General features: G+C 39.7%; 1 protein-coding gene across 6 annotated transcripts in view; it reads right to left on the bottom strand.

Moving 5' to 3' along the window:
- Positions 1–22,822, bottom strand: part of TMCC1 (transmembrane and coiled-coil domain family 1) — a 240,686-nt gene that overhangs the window by 5,760 nt on the left and 212,104 nt on the right. For all 6 annotated transcript variants that reach the window (XM_027042708.2, XM_053218907.1, XM_053218909.1 and 3 more), the window contains 2 exons: positions 18,577–19,511; positions 1,092–1,227 (listed from right to left, as the gene is read on the bottom strand). In XM_027042708.2, the coding sequence (XP_026898509.1) occupies positions 1,092–1,227; positions 18,577–19,511 (1,071 nt within the window). The remainder of the gene's footprint in view (positions 1–1,091; positions 1,228–18,576; positions 19,512–22,822) is intronic.

The raw sequence follows: 22,822 nt of genomic DNA, 5'->3' as shown, positions 1-22,822 counted from the left end.
GCTTGTTTCAAGATGCTTTCATATGAAATCAGCAACTGTTCCCCTAGAAATACCTCCCAAGATAAGAAAAAGTTACATATTCTATTTCTTCACAGCATACACTAGAGGGCTAGTAACCTTAAACGTTACTGCCTCATGTGTTATTCTCACAAACTGCTTGGCAATGTGCCTGTAAAAGGCTTGGGTTTGGCAACTAGGACAAAAGCCCTTTTTATAGAAGAAGACAGACAAGGTGGCCATGAATCTTGTCAGAGCAGCTCCTGAAGCAGGAGCCAACAGATGTAATAATGCATGTAATCTTCTATATATACTGAGACCTCAGAACATTTCCTAAGAACTCAAGCAAGCATACCACCCCTAAATGGTATAGACTTTTGAGAAATGTACCTCATTTCAAGAATAGGTAAATTACAGTTAATATAACCTCCTCCTGATATTCTATGTTCTGCATCTTTTTTCCTGAACTTTTCAAATACTATGGTAAAATACACCTAACATTAAATTTATCATTTAATTTTAGCCATTTTAAAGTGTACAATTCAGGGTCATTTAGTAAATTGATAATGTTGTACAACCATCACTACTATCAAATTCTAGAACATTTTCATCACCCCCAAAAGAAATCCCCTATCTCTGTTATTCCCTTTCCCCACTCCCTGTAGCCCCTGTCAACCACTGATCTACTTTCTGTCTCCATAGCCTATTCTGGACATTTCATGTAAATGGAATCACATAATATGTGGCCTTTTGTGACTGGCTTTTTTCCCCACTGAACTTAATGTTTTCTACATTTATCCATCAGTATTTCATTCCTTTTTCTTCTTCTTCTTCTTCTTCTTCTTCTTCTTTTTTATTGTGGTAAAAGACATAGAACATAAAATCTACTACCTTAACCATTTTTAAGGGTACAGCTGAATGGTAGTAAATCCATTCATAATGTCATGCTGCCATCACCACCATCCACCTCCATAGCTCTTTTCATCTATACTCATTACACAAGCACCCCTCATTTCCTTCAATCCCAGCCCCTGCCAACCACCATTCTACTTTTTGTTAGTCTTATGCTTTTACATGTGATCCTTCATGCTAACCTGGATGTCCCGGGCCCGTTCATAGGACTGATATGCGATTTTCTCTTCCATGCTGGCCAATTCCTGCTTCAAGTTTAAGATTTCATTCTGGTGGAGCTCTGTTAGGTCATTTAGTTGTTCTTCTAATCGTTCACATCTAAGAATGGGGGAAAAGTTAGAATTTTATGCATTCTGTATTTTTCCTGGTATTACTCTCACATCCCATCACCCAAATCCTTTCTGCAAAGGAAGAAAACAAAAGCACAGAAAAATTAAGTCAGTGGCCTGGGCTAACAAGGCATGCTAGTGGGTTCAGTTCTCAGTCCCTGGAATGGACAGCTTGTCACAAGGCCATATCATAGCAGCAACATGGTTTTTCCACAATCTTCTCAACACACAGTATTTGCAGCGATGCCAGCAGCCCTGGTTAGCTTTGAGCATATTCATAATAAATGAGGCAGTTCTTACTCTGCTCTGAGCAGCAGAGGGGAGAGGCAAAAAATAGAGGACAATTAAGCAGGTCTCATCACAAGATAAACAGCACATAAATGGAAAATGACCTTCTAGCAGTCACCAGTAGCTTATTCTGATACTGGGTAAGTCACTCACCTGGATATTCATGATTCAGGACCTATCATCCCCATGGCCAAGCACAGCGTCTAGGTCATCTTAGTCAACAAATACTGAGAGTCTGATGTGTACCAGGTATACTGTGGTAAGCAACACAGAATGCCTACCTTCAGTAATTTACATGCTGAGGTGTGTGGTGGGGGAGGGAGGTGAGGCAGAAAAAACAAGACAATTGCAGGTATGGGTAAGTAAAACGTAGTCAGTAGGGGTATACGACAGAGTGCCTGATGGTAGGTTAAGCTGGAATGTCAGAGAAGAACTCTTTCCTGCTCGGCACTCTCCAGCAATGAGAGCTGAAACTTGAATGATGATATGAATGGACTTATAAAGATGTGGGGGGAGGAGTATCTCAAAGCAGAAGGAATAGTAGGTATCAAGTTCTCAAGATGGGAACTAGCTTGGCAGGTTTGGGGGACACAAAGCAGGCCTGTGTGGCTACAGCTGAGAAAAAAACAGAATGGAGGGAGATGAGGTTCCTTGGGAACAGGTCCTTTTCTTCATCTTGTATCTCTAGCACTTAGGACTACCTATGAGAAGGTTATTTATATAAAGATGGAACCTGGGCTGGGCACCTAAGGACCAGCAGGATTGAAACATGTTTAAAGGACAAGATCAAAGATTTTAGGTGGAAAAAGAACATGGGTAAAGGGCAGGAGGTAGAAATGTACAGGATAATTGGAATGATGGATCTATGTTGGAGAGAAAAGGGAAATCTGGCCGTAAAAGGTAGGCATGGGAGTTGGAATTCTGGAACAGATAGTAAATGGGCCCAAAGCAGATTGCTGATTGGGGAAGGGTGACATGAACACAGTGTTTTAGTTAAATGGGTTATGTAGAGGTGAAGAGGACAGACTGGGGTAGGTTGTGTCTGAAAATCCCAGGAACCAAACAAAGAGCTACGTAGGTAGAAGGACAGTTGAAAACTAACCATTAAAAAAGACTTGAAAGGTAACAAGAAATACATTCTAGGTTATGGTGAATAAAACGTAAGCTTCTCTGATAGACAGAGGGCTCAGCCCAACAGAATACACTACCCCTGAATGCTACTTGGGCAAGCACACACCCAACATTAGCACAGAAGCCTCAGAGGGCTTTGTATTAAAAAAATAAAAATGCCCGAACTCAGACACTTAAAACTACCTTGCCCTTTCCTTATTTTTAACCCCATATATAGTACACAAACTTTTAAGGAATACACAGAAGTTTTCAGTTTAAGGTAACTCATGTTGCAGCATCACTGATATTCTCCCTTCCAATAATCTGTATCATACATAATTACATCCTAAACTCCATTCTTTCTCTAAGAAATGAGGATTTTTTTAAAAAAAGGCACAGCCAACACTTTTTATTACTTATTTTTTAATTTATTAGTTTTTCCCCTTTTTTTACTTTTTTTCCACCCTTTATTACTTATTATTTTATTACCCTTTTTATTCAGTATTACTGAATCCTACTGAGTTCTCCTTTACTTTGGATAGGCATTTGTATTGCTTGCTTTCACACCAAAATTCTGTTACTAATGTGATGGGACAGATCAGAAAGTGTTTCCAACCTTTACCTGTAACTAGGGCCAACATTCTCTGTGACTGCCTTTTCACTTCATCTGCTGCCCAAGGCATGTTTTCAGAAACAGGCACCACCTCCAGAACTGATTTTCTACCATATTTTAAGTCCACCAAGTGCCATAAGATTACGTTGATATACTATTGCCTTTACAGGCTCATCTTATCTTAGCTCACTGCTCTGTAGTGTTTTTAGTGTTTGATTATTTCATCGTTCTCTCTCCTCACCAGAGATGGGAAAGAGACTTTATAAAAGGAGTGCTCCAGGGGTGTCTGGGTGGCTCAATCGGTTAAGCGTCCGACTTTGGCTCAGGTAGTGATCTCACAGTTCATGGGTTTAAGCCCTGCCATTAGGCTCTGTGCTGACAGCTCAGAACCTAGAGCGTGCTTTGGAATCTGTGTCTCTCTCTCTCTCTCTGCCCCTCCCCTGCTTGCACTCTCTCTCCGTCTCTCAAAAATGAATGTAAACAAACAAAAAAAGGATTGCTGCAAAGTTACCAGTCCTTTGAGATTTAAGGGAAGGGCTGGGCCTAGCAGCAAATAACCCTCCTAAGCCAAAGAATGATGTTGGGTGGCAGGGAGGGGAGCATGGCAGTGGTGGCAACAAGTCTGCTGATAAAAACAGACCCATGTGACATCTTTTGGCATGTGTTTCGTAATTGTATAGTTCTTTAGGCCTTTCAGGAATGTTGGAGAATCTTATTTGATATTAAACATGGCTCACACATACCATTAGAACAGAATAAAAAGTAACAGCAGCAGCTGCCATTTATTCAGTGCCTACTATATATCCAAATTCATTTGTAAAACCCAAGAAGGCAGTAGGTATTATCTTCACTTTACAGATAAGGAAACAAAGCTCAGAGAGGTAAAGTGACTTGCCTAAGGGAATACAGAAATTAAGTAGGGAGCAAAGATTCGAATCCATGTTCTTTGATTTTAAACCCAAGTTCTTAACCTTTTACACTGTGATGCCACTTCGAAATGACTCAAGAAGCCCAGATGAGCTAAACTCCCTTTGTAGGTAAGAAATCTGAGTCAGGTCTATAGCTGATCCAAATTACATTGCCATACAGGAGCTAGACTCAGCTACAATGACATGATTGTTTGGAGCCTGATGTCAAGGTGGAGTCAATGGAAGGAGGAGTGTAATAAAAACGCTATAAACCCAGAGTCAAAAAGAGAATAACAACAAATGCTGGGGAGGATGTAGAGAAATCTGAACTCTCACAGAGCTGGTGGGAATGTAAATGGTGCATCAGCTTTGGAAAACAGTTTGGCAGTTCCTTAAAAAGTTAAACACAGAATTACCATAAGACCCAGCAATTCCACTCCAGGTATACACTGAAGAGAGATGAAAACCTACTTCTACCTTCTTAGGTATACACAAACATTCACAACAACATTATTCTTCATGGCCAAAAAGTAGAAAGAACAAAATGTCCATCAACTGATGAATGGATAAAATGTAGTGTAACCACACAATGGAGTATTATTTAGAAATAAAAATTAAGTAATGACACATGCTACAATATGGATGAGTCTTGAAAACATTATTCTAAGTCAAAGATGCCAGTTATAATAAACACTGGGGAAAAGTGATTACAGGTATGACAGCCAGGAAAACTTGGGTTTGAGTCTTAGGTCTGCATCTCATAAGCTATATGGTCCTAGTTAGGTTAGCTCACTTTTCTGAGCAAGTTCCTTCACCTATAAAATGATGGTAATAATCTTAATCTTTTATACTCATTTGAGCATGGAGAGGTCATTAAAAAATGTCCAGTTTTTTCCTTTCTGTCTTCACAGTTTTACCAAGGAATATAATGGCCTTTTTGAAAATGTTTCTACTTATTTTTTTAATGTTTATTTACTTATTTTGGGGGAGAGAGAGAGAGAGAGAGAGAGTAAGCAAGCGGGGCAGGGGCACAGAGAGAGGAAGAGAGAGACAATCCCAAGCAGGCTCTGTGCAGTCAGTGTGGAGCTCAATGCGGGGCTTGAATCCATGAACCATGAGATTATGACCTGAGCTGAAATCAAAAGTCTGATGCCTAACCGACTGAGCCACCCAGGCATCCCTGAAAATGTTTCTACTTATTAAAGAAGGCATCACTTGAAAACATGCTCCCTGAAAGGAATTCATGCATAATTTGAAAACCTTTTTAGCCAGCCAAATATTTCCTGTGGTGACTGATTCATGGCCTTAATCTCATTTTAGGCTCATTGCAGTCCACATCAATAAATATCTCACACTCAATTTTACATCTCTAAGATTATCACTATTTCATGTACCTCCCTACCCCTCTAGGGTTGTTGAAAGATAAAAATAGGTTACCTTACTAGAAAGAATCTTAAACTCTGGGGTTTAGAAAAGATCTTAGAAATCTAGTTAAATCTCTTTCAATTGAGGAATTATTTCTATAACATCCCTGACAAGCAATCTCTCCTTGAATACCTCCAGTAGCAGGGTTTCATTTATCTTAAGGCATTTTTTCCCATTAGAGAAGTTCTTTTTAAAATTGAGCTAAAACCCCTAGCTACTTGTAATTCTCACCCCACAGTCTTTAGAGTCGCAAAAAGCAAGCTACTCCCATACCTGTATTACCCCTGATACCTCCATTCAGCAAGAGGAAATAGTTCCCGATATATTTGTATAGAACAAATCCCTGGTAAAGTCTTGACTGCTCTTGTATCTGTCAGTATTATTTGGTGGTGGGGCGGCGGTGGGGGGGGGGGGGGAGGCGGTGTAAAAAAGGGCTAGTTTAATTAAATACAAGGAAGAGGCTAAACAGGGCAAGGAAAGTAGGGGCATCACACGAAGGCACAAGTCCCTCGTCAGTATTGGTTTTTTTAATTTTTTTAATGTTTACTTATTTTTGAGAGAGAGAGACACAGAGTGTGAAGGGGGAAAGGTCAGAGAGAGAGGGAGACACAGAATTTGAAGCAGGCTCCAGACTCTGAGCTGTCAGCACAGAGCCTGACGTGGGGCTCAAACTCATAAATGGTAAGATCAAACCTGAGCTGAAGTCAGATGCCTAACCGAATGAGCCACTCAGGTGCCCCAAGTATCATTTTTAATTCATTCCGCTGACAGTGGTTTCTGTCAGTGCTCTTTCTTTCCACATGCTATTTGTAAAGATATGCTTGTCTTCTACTATCTTAATTCTGGGTGAAGATACAGTGGCCAAGACAGGGCAAGGCCAAGCCAGAGCTCACAGACTGCTGCTAGAGAACATCCCAGCCCCAAACCTGGGAACTGTCCTTGCTAGGGCAACATACACTTTTTTGTACAATATAAAAGGTCAGGTGAGAAGATGAGGTAAGAATCATGAGAGCCTTCCGGCTCCTGTGAACAGTTGGCGGTAGGAAGGCCACGTTGGTGGATGAAGGTTTAAGTTAGCCTATTCAGTCATTTCATCTACTGTTTAGGAGCCCCATATCTACACACCTAGTTGAAAAGCAAAATGCATTCACATTTATGTTTTATTTATCCTAATGTTTCTGGGAGCACCCATCATTTTTTTTCAATATATGAAATTTATTGTCAAATTGGTTTCCATACAACACCCAGTGCTCATCCCAAAAGGTGCCCTCCTCAATACCCATCACCCACCCTCCCCTCCCTCCCACCCCCATCAACCCTCAGTTTGTTCTCAGTTTTTAAGAGTCTCTTATGCTTTGGCTCTCTCCCACTCTAACCTCTTTTTTTTTTTCCTACCCCTCCCCCATGGGTTTCTGTTAAGTTTCTCAGGATCCACATAAGAGTGAAAACATATGGTATCTGTCTTTCTCTGTATGGCTTATTTCACTTAGCATCACACTCTCCAGTTCCGTCCACGTTGCTACAAAGGGCCATATTTCATTCTTTCTCATTGCCACGTAGTACTCCATTGTGTATATAAACCACAATTTCTTTATCTATTCATCAGTTGATGGACATTTAGGCTCTTTCCATACTTTGGCTATTGTTGAGAGTGCTGCTATAAACATTGGGGTACAAGTGCCCCTATGCATCAGTACTCCTGTATCCCTTGGGTAAATTCCTAGCAGTGGGAGCACCCATCATTGATTGAAGGGGACAAAGATAAAGTAAACAGAAATTTGCCAAGTGGCAAGTGACAGGCAGATTAGGGTACAAAATGTTTCTTCCTTCAAAGTTTTAACACTTTTTTTAGCTTTTAAGTAATTTCTATAGCCAATGTGGGACTTGAACTCAACTCTGAGATCAAGAGTCGTGTGCTCCACAAACTGAGCCAGCCAGGCACTCCAACACTCTTTAATATTCCTTTGAAATGCAACCCTTGCATCCCACATTCTTTTCCAGAATTTTAGATCCAAATTCATGTAAGAAATTTAGATTTTTTAGTGTATGTATGTATGTATACACATATATATATAAATATATATATATATTTTTTAAGTCTGTACTTAAATTAGTACATGCTTTACTGACTTCTTTCACCCATTGAGGTCCTTCCGCCCTTGAAGCATATCCTTTAGTATTTCTTTCAGCAAAGGTTTCTGTGAATGGTAATCTTTGTCTACACATGTCTGAAAGTGTCTTAATTTCACTTTCTTAAAAAATAAATTAGGTGGACAGCATTCTAAGATCACAGTTATTCTTCCCTAGCACTTTGAAGGTATTGTTGCATTGTTTTCTGCCAGTATAAGTCTCTTATTTGTTTGGTCCATTTCACACTGAGTTTCTTTCATAAACTGGATTTCCTTGTGCCATATGCAACTTTTGTTTCAAAGTATTTTATGGAGTTCCCTCCTGCATGTATCTCTTTCAGGTTCCTCTTTGGGCTGTATGATTGATGGCTTGGGTTGTGATAAAATAGGTTTTGGATACTTTCACTTGTGAATAGCTAAGATGATTTATTAATAACACCTTAGGCTGCCCCTCACACTTTTATCTGTATGTAAGATAGAAATTCTGTAATTATATAACACTATATATAAATATGTAATACTGTATGTGAATCATAGAGTATATGCAAAAGTCCTTAGCACTTGTTCCCGACACTCTTTTTTTAAAAACATTTATTTCTTTATTTTGTGAGAGAGAGCCAGTGAGACAGCACCAGTGGGGAAGGGGCAGAGAGAGAGGGAGGGTGAAAGAGAATCCTAAGCAGGCTCTGTGTTGTCAGCACAGAACCTGAGGCGGGATTCAATCCCACAAACTGTGAGATGATGACCTGAGCCAAAATCAGTAGTTGGATGCCAAACCAACTGAACTACCCAGGCGCCCCTACCAACACTCTTGAACATTATTATAAGCCAATGTTTATCATACAATGGTCACCAACATGTCAAAGGTTCTGGAAGCCATTTTCTGACTGGATTTGGTTCATCTCATATTATATCTGAACGCTCTCTGTCTTCACTCCTCCCACTTTGTGCCCTCTTTGTACTTCTGTTTATATGCAATCTGTATGCAATTTGTACCAGCTGATGGATCTGCTCAGACTGGGTTTTGGATTCAAACCCCGGCTCTGCAACTCACCAGTGTGGAAGAGGCAATCTACCTACTCCAAAGGGCAACTGTGAAGACTGAACAAGAGTTAGAGGTCAAATGCCCTACACAAAAAAGGAGCTCTGTGGGAAAGATCACAGATATACATTTGGTTTCATTTTTGTCTTATAATCCTCCCAGTTCCCTCCAACAATTCCTAGTGAGGAAGTTCAACAGGACTGCTTGTTGATTGCCATGCAGTCTCTCTCAAGTGCTCTGTGGCTCTACTGTTCAAGGCTTCCTATTTCTGATTTTTTTCTCTCCTCTAACCCTCCATTTCTTCATCTATCAACACATTCTCGATTTACATTTTTAGAAGTTTTCACTGTTCCAGGATATTCAGAGTTTTTCCTATGACATCACACAAAAGGGTTTCTGGGTACACATTCTGTCCTTTTCAAGAAGAAGAAGGAGAGGCACACGCCTCTCTTATTTCATCATCAGGAGGGCCAGCACAGACATACAAATGGGTTCCTGCTATCTCCCTGACTCAAGTTTGCCAGATAACCAAGTCCATTCACTGGACTATTCCAAGCTTTCCTTTAAATTGATGAAACTGTCCTACCTATCTTACTTTCAAGACATCTGTTTTGTACGTGTGAGAGGGAAAGTATCTCAAGTAAGTTTCAACTGATCTTTGCAAATCCCTAAAAAGAGTCGAGTAGAAATGGTTAATTCTCACCATAACCTTGTAAAAAATAAAGTCCTTCAGAGATGGAACAATTTACTCACGGTTACATGAGAAATTAATAGCAAGATCTCCTCAAGCTGAGAGTCTTCCCAAGTATGAAAATATACTACTGTTCCCACAGACAGTACTTTATTAACAATCAGTTAAATAGCAAAGTAGCATTTGGGTAAGTAGAATGAGCTCCATGTCCCCACAGATGAAAACAGAACAACCAACAGGTTAGGAGACTTGCCAAGGTGATACAAAGCTGCAGAATTCAAGGGTGAAGCAAGACCCACAAATGGGTCCACTTGAAACAGCTGCATTAATTCACCAACTAATAACTACTAGCAGTTGCTTCCCTCTTCAAGTCATAATAATTACCTGGAGAATGAGGACTTTCTGAAAGAACAGAAAAGTCACAGCTGTTATTATGTAGCTGAAAGCCTATTTACACTTACAGTTTTTTCTAATTAAAATTTTTTCATGTTATTTATTTTTAATAAGAAACCTTTATTTATTTATTTACTTACTTATTTTTGAGAGAGAGAGCATGTGTGAGGAGTAGAGAGAGAGAATCCCACAAAATGCAGAAAGAGAGGGAGACAGAGTGTGGAGCCAGGAGTGGGACTCGAGCTCACCCGAAGGAGGTTTAAGCTCACCTGATGCAGGGCTGAAACTCACAAACTGTGAGATCATGACCTGAGCCAAAGTCAGATGCTTAACCGACAGGGCCACCCAGGCCCCCCTCATGTTTGTTTATTTTTTGAGGGAGAGAGAGAACACATGAGCAGGGGAGGGGCAGGGAGAGAGAGAGGCGAAAGAGAGAATCCCAAGCAGGCTCTTCACTGTTAGTGCAGAGCCCATGATGGGGTTTGATCCCACAAACCATGAGATCATGACCTGAGCGGAAATCAAGAGTTGGATGCTTAACTGACTAAGCCACCCAGGCACCCTGCACATTTTTTTTTTTTTTTAAAGTGGGCTCTATCCTCAACGTGGGGCTCAAACTCATGACCCTGAGATCATGAGTCACATGCTCTATTAAGCCAGCCAGTCGCCTTTACACTCACACAGTTGTGTTTGGGTTACCATAGTTAAGCACCTCCGATCTGCAGGAAACATCAGGGAGGAAACCAAGAAAGCCATAAACTCTGGGGCTTTTGTAAAATGCTATGAACAAAGAGGTTGGCAAGATGCCCTGGGTGTCTTGGAATGCAGGTCTCCCAGGTTGCTTCAGCACCTTGAAAGAACTTTAATGGGCCTGTCACTGCTAAAACACTTTTGCTGATTTGTTCACCCAGGTCATGGAAGTTTGTTCCTCAGCTTTTTTCACAACCTCACAACCCACAATTTGAAAGCACAAACCTGATCAGGCATAGCAATTTGCAGTCAAACATTTTTCAGTGCCATCAGTCATTTTTATGTGGCTTACATAACCTATATGTGAAATTACGGTCTGAAATCAGGCTAACACAAAGAGCCCAGTAAAGATGATGTGGTGTCATTTTGGGTGGAGGAGTGCAAGCAGGGGAGGAATTTAGGGTTCAGTCTACATCTAGTTAATCACTGTAAGCATCAAAACATCAAAACACTAGCACCAGTAATAACAATAACTACACACCTCCACCCCCCATGCCTTTTTATGTGTGGCATCTGCCTCTGATTCATGAAGACATTTCTACCTTAATCCTTACCTCCTTTGTCCCTAGGAGGTACTTTAATTTGTAATTAAGGAATGGGAGACTGAGAAAGATGCAGTAACTTCCCCTTGTTAGGTTAGTGAGGTGTACTGAGAATCTGAACCACTCAGTTCATGCTTCCTCTTTTTAGAGTTTACTGTTGCCTTTTAAAAAACTTATTGTTCTTATACGACTAATCAAATGCAAAACCTAAACAACAACAAAAGGAAGAAAACATCTATTACTACAGTTCCCACTACTCTCATTAATATTATAATCTCTTTTGCTTTACTTGCTAGTGTTTACTTCCTACCAAAATCCTAAAACAAGGAACTTGGATCTCTAGGGAATTCATAGAAAGAACACCTCTGTCCTTTAATTAAATATTAACATCAAAGACTGAGGTGGAGAGGGGAAGGGAAGGTAAACTGTGTACAGCCTTTTACAAATGTGATTTTTTAAAATCAAGAACTCTCTGTAAGGGATTTTAACCTCTTGATATGACACCAGTTAGAGCTCTCTGGACATGAAAGGAGAGGCAATTCTTGATCCAAGTGTATGATTTTGACTGGCATGTGTCTTCCATGAGACTTCAGTTTAAACACAAAGAATGAGATTAATAATCTCATTTTGAGACTTTTTACTCAAAAGTTCTTCTGAAATCATGACTACAACTCAAAGAAAATTTCAATACGGTTTGAGTTCAACTATTAGCAAACAGAAAGCCTTAAGACTGTAAGATCTTTTTAAAATGTAGGTTATGTCATATTTTGGCAGATGAAATCCACCTCCCCCTGAAGTAAAATCTGCTCTATTTACAAAATATAAAAACACATGTAGATTTTGTTGTAGGTAAACAATAAATAATAATATATAAATTGATAAAGTATTTCAGCCATTGGATTAGTACACACAGTAGTCATCTTCTTAGATCAAAGATAACCTGGTGCTCTTTTGGGTCAAATTCCTGATGAATGAGGAACTGGATGAGTGTCAGGCTGGGAATGCTTCACCTAGTGCATCACTCTTTGGGTGTGGCTCAAAAGTTCAGAGCCATCTCTGAGAGCTAGTGGTGCTTCTCTAGTTGGGCAACAGGTCACTAGGACAGGATGGCTGAAAATCTTGTAGAGCAGGTATTAAGAGAAACAGGAAGAACGAGGTCCTGGTGCTAACACCAATAGGGACCTGAGGTAGCTGCTGCCAGTGTTTGACCAGAAAAGAGACACATAGGTAGGGTAAGGGTATGACCTATAGTGGCAACTTGAATACATTCGTGGCTGAATTAGGGAAAGTAGATGTCTTGTCCTCACTTTTTGTTACTCATTTGTGTTGAAGCCTGAAAAGAAGCTAGGGAACACTGAACTAGTCTTTAGTTGGAAAGTAAAAAGCATAGAATTAGTCCCCCAAACTTTCAGGGTAGGCAGTGCATTATCTTAAAGACAAGAAACAGCAGATGCCTAAAGCATATAGGGAATAAATATAAAAGCTGGTGGGGCGGGGGCGGAGGTGGGTTTCTAGGCAATTTGGAAACTTGGTAATGACAGCTTTCCAACATCCTGGCACACCACAGACTATACTAGGTGCTTCCACATACATTATCTCCTTTAATAATCTCAACAACCATGTACAATAGATATCATTACCTTGTTTTTATAGAGAAAACTAAGTCTCAGATGAGTTACATACTGTCACACAGCTAACTAGTGTCAGAACTGGCAAGTGAATTCAGGCTTGTCCAACCTCAATTAATTACTGAAGTAAAATAATTTTTCCCTCCCTCTCTTCCTCTCTCCTTCCCTCCTATTCTTCCTCTATGACCTCTTCAGTGGCTAAACTGGGAAGAGCAGCACATCTGTAAATCTCTTTTATGGAAGGTCTTATTCTTCATAAGGACATAGTTCAATTGGGCTTTTTTCTTCATAATAGCTAACTTGATCCAATATTCTCAGTTTCAATTTCAACTTACTGTTCAAACCTAGTCTACATATACTCTGGAGACTCTCAGATCAATTTACAGTTGATATTGAGCTAACACCTGGAATAATGGAGCTAAAATCGGTGTCTCTGGTCATATCTTTCTCATGTCTAGTGATGGTAAAATGAAATTATATTTAACTGACCATTTGTTTAGTTAAAACTCCAATGGCCTGTGCTAATTGGGTTAGCCTCGCTACCCATGGTTCCACTGCATGTGATGACTGCTCACAGCAACTGCCTTCTTCTATATTTTTGCTCTTATGATTCAGGGCAATTTAAAATATCCCTGGGCTTAATACAAAGAGTCTGAGAAGCCAGTTTCCAAAGGACAGTAATCCTCTTAAAATAGAAGCTTTCAAAATGGTATTACTGCTTGTGAACACGAGAAGGGTTTTTAGCCTGCCCTACATGACACTGCCATATACTGGCAGTAGCCGAGTAGGGTTGCAGGCCAGATCTCCTAAGGAAAAAACTACAAAAGGAACCTATAAAACTGTCAATGAATGGTTTCCTGGTTCTCCCCTATTTTCAATGCATTTTGCCATGGATCAACTTTTTCCTATGGTGGCTTATTAATATATTACATCCACCAGGGGAACAGAGCTAGTCTTCCAGTTTTTAGCAGAGTAAAATATACGTTAAGCCATTTTAATGTGTGACCCGGCAAAAGTCACTTTATCTTTCTGGGTCTCAGTGTAGTCATGTATAAAATGAGATTAAACTAGATATCTAAGGGCCCCTTCTATTTCTGAAGTACTACATGAACCCAGGTTCCACTAACAAACCTGTGATAATACTTTAATGGGATGCACAGGCTATGTGGACAAGAAGAATCTGAAGTTAGTGTAATTCCATCACCAAAAAAAAATGTCTAAACCTTGTATCCTACTTTCCCAAAATATATGCTCTCACTCATATCTGAGAGCCCAATGCAAAGCTCAAAGACTAAACACCTAATTCCTGATCAAAGGTTGATGCGGAGTTCATATCTAAGCTTTGTTACAGTAGCTTCCTGGGCTGAGTGCATGTGGGTGCTGAAGACATACTCAGCATGGCATAGTTATGTGGGTGAAGAGAGAGAGACTGTACTCCACAGGCGTTTGAATGTTTTTGATTATTTCACAGTAAGTAGATGGCCTTGGGTAAAAATCTTAACTTGGCGCTATTCACAGGTAGAGAGCAATGGGAAGCAATTAAGTGAGTGAAGATACTGAGAAGGGACTCTGCAAAGGAGGAAATAAGGATGGAAGTGAAAGTTTCCTTAGGCAGGTTTCCCCTATTACCTACACTGCTGTAGAAAACTTTGAAGAGCTTTTGTATTCACAGAATTTTATAAAATGTGTTAGAAACAGTGACTCAGCTTTTAGTGAAACACACACTTTGACCTGGAAAAGGGCCCCCATACCCGATGCAGTCAATGCTTCCTAGAGCTAGACTATAGGCTAGTCTTTTAATCATACAGGATTCAGGGTGAGCTTGGGGAAAAAAAGAAATTGTCCTGGCATGAAAACAAGCACTGGCTTTGGAGTCAAGTAAAACTGGGCATGATTCCTGGCTTTACCACTTAGTGAGTAACCTTTTGGCAAAATTTAAAACTCCATTGGGCCTCACTTTCCTCATCTATAAAATGAGGATAATACAACGCACCTGAAGGGCTATTGTGAAGATTAGCAAATTTATATAAACCATCTGGCATTATGTACACCATAGGAATTCAGTAAATGCCGTCAGTGACAGTGTATTCCTCCTCATTTAAGTAACAAGCAACAACTGTACATGGCCTCCCTCCTGTCAACTCATGTATGAATAAAATAAAATATAGAAAATAAACAGAAATGCATCTAGTGCAGCCATGTACACTTTAATTGGTCACAGAAGAGTCCCTTGGGGGGCAGGGAGGAAGAGTCCCTTACGTCCATCCCTAGATAGCCTACTTCCTTCCTAGATAAAAAGCCAAACCTACATACAACAGAGCTGAAGTAGAAATTAGTAAAGACAGGCTGTTGCAGGCAGCTCAGTAATAATGTAGAGATACGGAAAGGAAAAAAAAAATTTTTTTTATAAGAAGTAGATGAAAGAACTTTAAAGAGCAAGCTGTCTAGGACTACTTACTGCAGAGGCACATAACCCTACCACTCTCACGGACCTGAGAGTATCACAGAGCTAGAACACTACTGTTCTAGCTATTTCCAATCAAGTTAAGGTTTGGTGTGGTATTCTGTTAAAAGAAGGTAGAAAAATTCTCCCCAAATGCTTAAAACATGAAAAGTTTTGATGCTTAAGAATAAGCTTCAATGTGTGGGGAAAATTGACCTACCAGAAATAGTTCAAAGATCAACAAAATTAAGTGTACTTACTGGTTAAAAACATGTAACAGAGGAGAAAATTTTAACTGCTCTATACATGGAAATAGTGGTGCAACAAAATAGTTGAGTGAAACAGTTGTGACATTTCTGCTGCCTTTCCCTGGGGAAAAAAACAGGCTTTTTTTCTTCAAGATTCTGTTCTAAGGGATGCCTGGATGGCTCAGTCGGGTAAGCATCTGACTCTTGGTTTCAGCTCAGGTCATGATCTCACAGTTCATGAGTTCAAGCCCCACATCAGGCTCTGTGCTGACAGTGAGGAGCCTGCTTTAGATTATCTCTCTCTCCCTCTTTCTCTGCCCCCCCCTTCTGCTCATGATCTCTCAAAATAAATAAAGTTTAAATTAAAAAAATTAATGAAACATACCATTCATTTGTTTATATTCATTTAATCTTCCCTTTATATATATATACATACATACATATGTATATACATACATACATATGTGTATATATATACATACATATGCATATATATATACATACATACAGTATATATGTATGTATATATATACATTGTGTGTGTCTGTGTGTGTGTGTATGTGTGTGTGTATGGATTCTGTTTTAAGGAAAGACCATTCTAAAGCTGAAGTGATATGACAGAAGTCAGATTATACATTATACTATGTCTTCCCCTGGCCCTCCAAGTTTTACCTCTGGTTTTGAAAATTCTTAAGTTTTCTTTATGCTCTCTTTATTCCATAAAACTAATCACTAACTATAGAGAACCCAAAGTGCAATGAAAGAAATGCACTTCTCATTACCTCACAAGTGGTTTGGACTTGATTCTTACAATGAGGTGATAATGACCAGGTAAAGTTTTGTCCCGTCTGAATTATTTATTTACTTTTTTAAAACATTTTTTTAAAAGTTTATTTATTTATTTTGAGAAAGATAGAGAACAAGCAGGGGAGGGGCAGAGAGAGAGGGAGACAGAGGATCTGAAGCAAGCTCCGTGCTGACTGCAGAGAGCCTGATGTTGGGCTTGAAACCAAGAACTGTGAGATCGTGACCTGAGCCACCCAGGTGCCCTTGAATTATTTTAAATGGATACAAAACTGGGCCTTGGGAGACCTGTTTTTCCTCTCTGATTTTCTCAAATTGGCCTACATCTGACTTGAAGACATAACAAGCTCTGTATGACTTTTAAGCTCTGAAAGAATTTAAAACCAGGAATGTTTAACCATCCGTTCAAAATAAAGGGATCAAAGCAGGCAACTGTGTTTTTAAGCAACTGACTGTGGGATGCCCAGGTCTCAATGTTCAGAGGGGTCTATTTTATTTTATTTAAAGTTTATTTATTTTGAGAGACAGAGACAGTGTGAGTGGGGGAGGGGCAGAGAGCAAGGGAGAGAGAGAGAATCCCAAGCAGGTTCTGCGTTGTCACAGCAGAGTCCAACTCGGGGCTCAGACTCACAAAACTGTGAGATCATGACCTGAGCAGAAACCTAGATTTGGGGAGCCACCCAGGCGCCCCAGAGGGATCTATTTCAATAGCAGCAGTAGCAACTGCCACCTAACATCAATCAAGCACTCAGGGGACCAGGCACTGAGTTATGTGCTTTACATAAATTTTTCCATTTAAATGTCACAATAAGCATATGAAAGGCTGTTATTATTCCTATGTTACAGATGAGGAAACCAAGACTGAGAACTTTAGAAACTTGCCCAGTTTTCAAGGTTAGCAAGTGCAGACCTAGAATTTGAACTTGGAAGTTAGGTTTCACACTGTATAAGAGATCAGGTGTTTTATTTTTAGAGTATATTTGATTGTTAGACTGCTCACTTTAGATATCGTCTTTTAAGTATACGAAAGAATATATAAAACACAAATAATAGTAATATACTTGCTTTTAGAACTCTCTCCCACACTCACCTTTCTTCTCCCTTAAAGTCTCAAGTTAGAAGTCAAGGACAGAAGAGCAAAGATAAGAGGCAGGACTGAATTACTGAATAGTATTTTTACCACCTGAAACCACCCTCAGCTGTAACTCCTCTCAGAGCTAAGTGATGCACATGAACAATTTATTACAAGCCTTAAAATTTTCTCATAAAAGCAAACTTAAAAAAAAAAAAAACAAAAAAAAACAAAAACTTTTTTTTTTTTTTAAGAGGTGAAATGGACCTTAAGAGATCGTCTGTTCAACCCTTGGTATTAGAGTGGAAGAAATGAGGATTCTCTTGAGTTAGTATGTGGGATAGAACCAAAACTCAGGTCTTTCAAGACCTCCCCTGACCTGTGGCTTCTGTAAGACTGGCCCTTAATCTGTATCAATGAGGTGGCCTGTCTCTGCCTGACAGACTTTGGATCTGAATGAGTACTCCATGGGGGATATTTCTCTTTGCATGTGATGGAAACAAGGGGGAAAAACACGTATTTAGAGAACTGAGAGTGGTCTAATATGAATATGGATTGTAATATGGAACAGAAGACCAGCTTTTACCTTTAGCACAGATTATGACTCGAAGCAGTTAGCCCTTTGAGAATTCGCTAACTACTGTAGAACCGTTTCATGTTTAAGTCCACACCCATTCAAACACTTGCCAATTCATAACAAAGGTAATGGACGTTGTTTATCTGGATATATTTTCAGTCTACTCTCTCCACACCAAATGCTTACATAAGTGCATTTAAGGCCAAATATCTACAGTGTTCATTACATTTTAGGCAGGCTATATCTTAGATTTTTCTTAGATTTCTTAGCGTTCAGAGGGTTGTAGATCTTTGAATTCAATGTAGTACAATTGTAGGTTGCAATGATTTGTGGTTCTGTGATTATAAATAGGTGAAATGTCTTAGAAAGTGCAGGCTTCATGTGAAAGTCCTAAACTGGAACAGAATACTAGAGAGCTACAGTAATTGTCATGCTCTAACCAAAATGCTTCATTGGTGTATGATCTTAGGAGTCATTTAACTTTGCTGTGTCTCTATTTTGCTCTCATAGGAACTATGTGGATGCCATAGGACATATCTAAAGTGCTCTGGACACTACAAAAAAAAAAAAAAAAAAGGACACCCTTCTCAGACCTTTTAAAGCCACTTCCCCATATCCAAAGGGAGGGGAACTGCAAACAGAAATAATTTAGGATTTTAATGCCATATAACTTACCTATATCGCTCCTCCTGTAAGGCCTGCATTATTAATGAATAGTCTCTCTGATAATGTTCCTTGAGGGTCTCAAAGGATTCCTCCAGTCTGGCCTGGGTTTCCCGGATCTCCTGGATCTCATGTAGTAGTGCATCAAATCCTGAGCTCTGCATGTCCAGAGTGTTTGTTTTGGAGCTGGATGCTCCTACAGCAATGCCTCCAGTGGTGCTATTGGCTCCCACTGAGCCTGAAGTGGCACTAGAACAATCTTCCTCACTACCATATTTTGGGCTTGATTGAAAGTTTGAAATCACCCCCAAAGCCTTCCCCCCATCATCCACTTGCCCTTCCTCTAAAGAGTCCTTCAGGTTAGGGATGTTGTCTGCACTGCCAAATTTATTCCGGATTAGTGAAGCAATCTCTCTGGGTTTTGAGACTACGGCCCCTGCTGCTGAATGGGTTGCCTGGGAGAAGCTAGAAAGTCCACCTTTGACACTGTCCACCACACCTTCACTGAAGCCAGTCACCTTTGCTCCCACATCCTTCAGACCCTGGTGCATGTCCCTGAAGACATCCTTCGGCTGCCGGGGAATCCCATTCTGCTCCACCTCTCGGAGCTTCCTGTGGTAGTGCTCAAGCTTCTTTTGTAGCTGGAGGATGGTTTGGGCAGATTTCTGGTTCTTCTTCTCAAAGACCTGCTTGATGCGGGCAGCCTGCTGCTTGTCTGCACTGTTGGCAAGCTTCAAGTACTCAGCAACGTTGTCATCCCGGGCTGTTTGTGCAATCTTGATCTGTTCTGTGAGCTTCAGGATCTTCTGCTGCAGATGAGCAATAGCAGCCTTTGTGCGCTGAGGGTCCGGTGTTCCATCCACAGAGTCTGTGTGGATACTGCCATCAGTGCTGGAGGCCACTGCACTGGAAGTCTGGGCGAGGCTGCTTACTTCCAAACGCTCAATCTAGTGTAAAAATAAGAAGTGGATGTTAGAAGGAGCCCAAGAGGACTACCTCTCCGGAATCAATGGGCCAAATGTATTGAAAATTTACATACTCCCAGATCTCAGCACAGATAGTTGACCAAAGTCCTCCTGTCCTATACAAGCCCCATCTCCCTCTTGGGTACTGTCCTTATACAAGTATACTTTGCTTTACACAAAACAGACATATGAAAAAAGATATGCACAAGATGTAAACTGGGGGTGTCTTCCTTTGTTAGAGAATTTATCACAATATTCAAAGCTCCCCTAGTGGATTTAAAGCATGATTTAATTTACATTCTTCACACATACTTTTGTGAAACAAGGTACATCTGCATTTCAATTTAATTTCAATTTAATTATATGAAAAGCATTTTAGTATTCAGACATCACTAATTCCAATCCACGCTCTCAGATTATGGTCATCCAGAATGCTGGTGACAACAGGTATTTTACTGGCTAGATATAAAAGTCCTATTTATCACAGTGTCTTTTTATCCAAAGTATGTCAAGGTGATGGAATTATTCTCTCTATTCTGATAGGGACCCTCAATTGGTAGCTGGAAACAGGTGGTGGTAAGAAAGAGAAGTTACTACTGAAAGTGCCAAGGATAAATGTGGTATCCTGTTAGAGTTAATATCCCAGATCACAAGTAACTGTGATAAACTTGGGCAAGAGAAAGTGAATACTCAGGGAGAGGGACAGTGAGAGGTAAGAAATTAATCAAGTCAACAACTAAGTTCAGGTCTTCTGGAGTTCAAACTTTGTGAATTCTATCCAGTAAAAGGTTTTTTATTAGACAAGGGATTCCAAAACACACACAAAAACTATCCTTCGTATGGGTGAGCAACCACTCAAAGGAGATAAAGAAGAAGGCAAGCTGCTCAGATTTGAAAACTGAAACTATCCAATTTCAAAGCTGTTAGCCAAAGCTGGGAGAGGTCAGGTTTCCCTAACTCAGGATATAAAAACAAAAACAAAACAAAACAAAAAACCTTGGGTGTGGCCTGTGGTACATTAAAGTAGGGCTCATGCAAAAAGTCCTTAGAAATTGCTCTCTACTGAGCAGGAACAGAAATAAATAATAAAAGAACCATTTCAGGGTAATAAAATTCCCAGTATGAGTGTCAAATTACAAATTACCATCTTGGAGGTTAACATCATAACCCTTTACTTGGTCCCCAGCCCTAATCTGTAACCAGCCAACAATTTGATAGAAAGAACTGTAGGCTACCCTCTTATACCAAATGTTAAATATTCGTGAAATGCTGATAATTAGCTTGTCAGTCTTTGTTTTATCTTGGTTATATCTCCTCAGTTTGCCATCTGAGCAGGAATTATGGTGCTCTAGAACTCTAAAAACATTAGTTCATTACTGGAATTAATTTTTACTACTGATATGAATAAAAACTATTTCCTTTTTAGATGAACAAATGAGAAATAATGTGCATTTAAATAAAATCAAAAGATAATTTAAAACTGAAATGAATAGCAAAATGACATTATGTTCCCCTAATAACAAAAATGTCCAGAATAGTTAGGGACTAGCAAATAATTATTTTGTGTAACTTCCTCCATCGGCCCCATTCATTTTTAGGTGCAAGCTAACGAGCAGTGAAAGGGCCAGAGGGAAGCAGCAGAAAGGAGAATGAGCCAGAGTCCCAGATAAGCACGTTGAAAAAAGTTGAAAATGGAGCTTAGAAACTCTCTCTTCAGTTGCACAGGGTTTCCAATGCATGATTTTCTTTCTGAATGGGATTTCAGATCCCATAACTATAGTACGTAATAGACTCTGATTGTGTATTATGTTTAATAGCTTAAATCTACCACAGGAAAAGGAAAGTAAATATGAAATACCACTGACCCAAGACTACAAGCTTATGCATTGTCTAGTTTTCTTAGGTTCTTTGTTATCTGAATATCACCTCACATGTAGTCTCTTGTGTAAAGAAGTGCAGGTACAGAAAACAAGTTTAACTATTACTCAGGGAGGATAAATATTGATCATACTGGTGAAAATATGGCTTTGGGAATAAAATCAAGGTTTTATTATATCTCTAAACTTGAAAAAAAAACCACAGTAACATTTCAATATAATTATTTATAAAATAGATCACAGTTTGGTTGTGATTTTATTTCCCTACACAATAACTAAAGAGGTAGACCAGACTCTTTAATCTGACTTCTGTCCTGAGCTGTCTGGGGCCACACTGTATCTTTCCAGTATATGACTCCCACTCAGAATCATCAATATGCCTGTAAGAGTGTATCTGACAGAACCTACTGTCCTCAGCCTTCAAAGAAAACTAACCCCACAGCTTCTGCAGGAGGGAAGCATAACAGTTGAAAGTATGAATCACTCAATTACTCAGTAACTCTTCCCAATATTGGCAGGCACTATCCTTAAAAAGGAAGGAGAGAGAAGAGGGAGAAATTGTGTGACAGGTGGAGAGGGGAAAAAAGAGGGGAGAAGAGAAGAGGAATGGAGAAGGAAAGAAAAAGATAAACTGAACTATAGATTTACAGGACAGGGGGTGTGAGTACTCTCTTAGTATCTTTTGAGCTATGAACAAAAGCCCTCAGAGGTAAGAGTACTTAGCTGGGAGTCACAAAGGCACCAACTGAAAAAGTGGTTCTCTTTTTCAAAAGCCTTTGCTGGCATATCAGGTATCCATATATAACAACATAAAATTAAATTCCACCTCATTCCAGACAGACAATTAAAATGCAAATGTGAAAAGCAAATTCTATTTTTTAATTTTTATTTTTTTAATGTTTATTTATTTTGAGAGAGAGTGCACGTGGGAGCATGAGTTGGGGAGGGGCAGAGAGAGAGGGAGAGAAAGAAAATCCCAAGCAGGCTCCACGCTGTCAGCACAGAGCCCAACATGGGCTCGATCTCACAAACTCTGAGATAATGACCTGAGCTGAAATCAAGAGTCAGATGCTTAACCAACTGAGCCACCCAGGTGTCTCTAAAAGCAAATTTTAAACCTTTGAGAAGGCGATATTGGAAAATAGGGAAGGACTTTCTTAAACATACATGAAAAGGCACAAATCAGAAAAACAAAGTTATTTAATTTGGCTACATTTAGTATAGTAGTGAAGCATGGTTTCTGGCATAAAACTGCTTGGGTTCAAATCCAGCTTTGCTACTTACTACTCATGTGACCTGGGGCAAGTTGCTTAAACTCTGCATCCATTTCATCAACTGTAAAATGGGAATAATACTAAGGCCCACTTCAGAAGACTGTTTTGAGAATGAAATGGGTAAATAAACATAATAGTGCTC

The sequence above is a fragment of the Acinonyx jubatus genome, chromosome A2 (assembly GCF_027475565.1).
Source record: "Acinonyx jubatus isolate Ajub_Pintada_27869175 chromosome A2, VMU_Ajub_asm_v1.0, whole genome shotgun sequence".
Taxonomy (NCBI): Eukaryota; Metazoa; Chordata; class Mammalia; order Carnivora; family Felidae; genus Acinonyx; species Acinonyx jubatus.
This window is presented reverse-complemented; position numbering and strand designations above follow the sequence as displayed.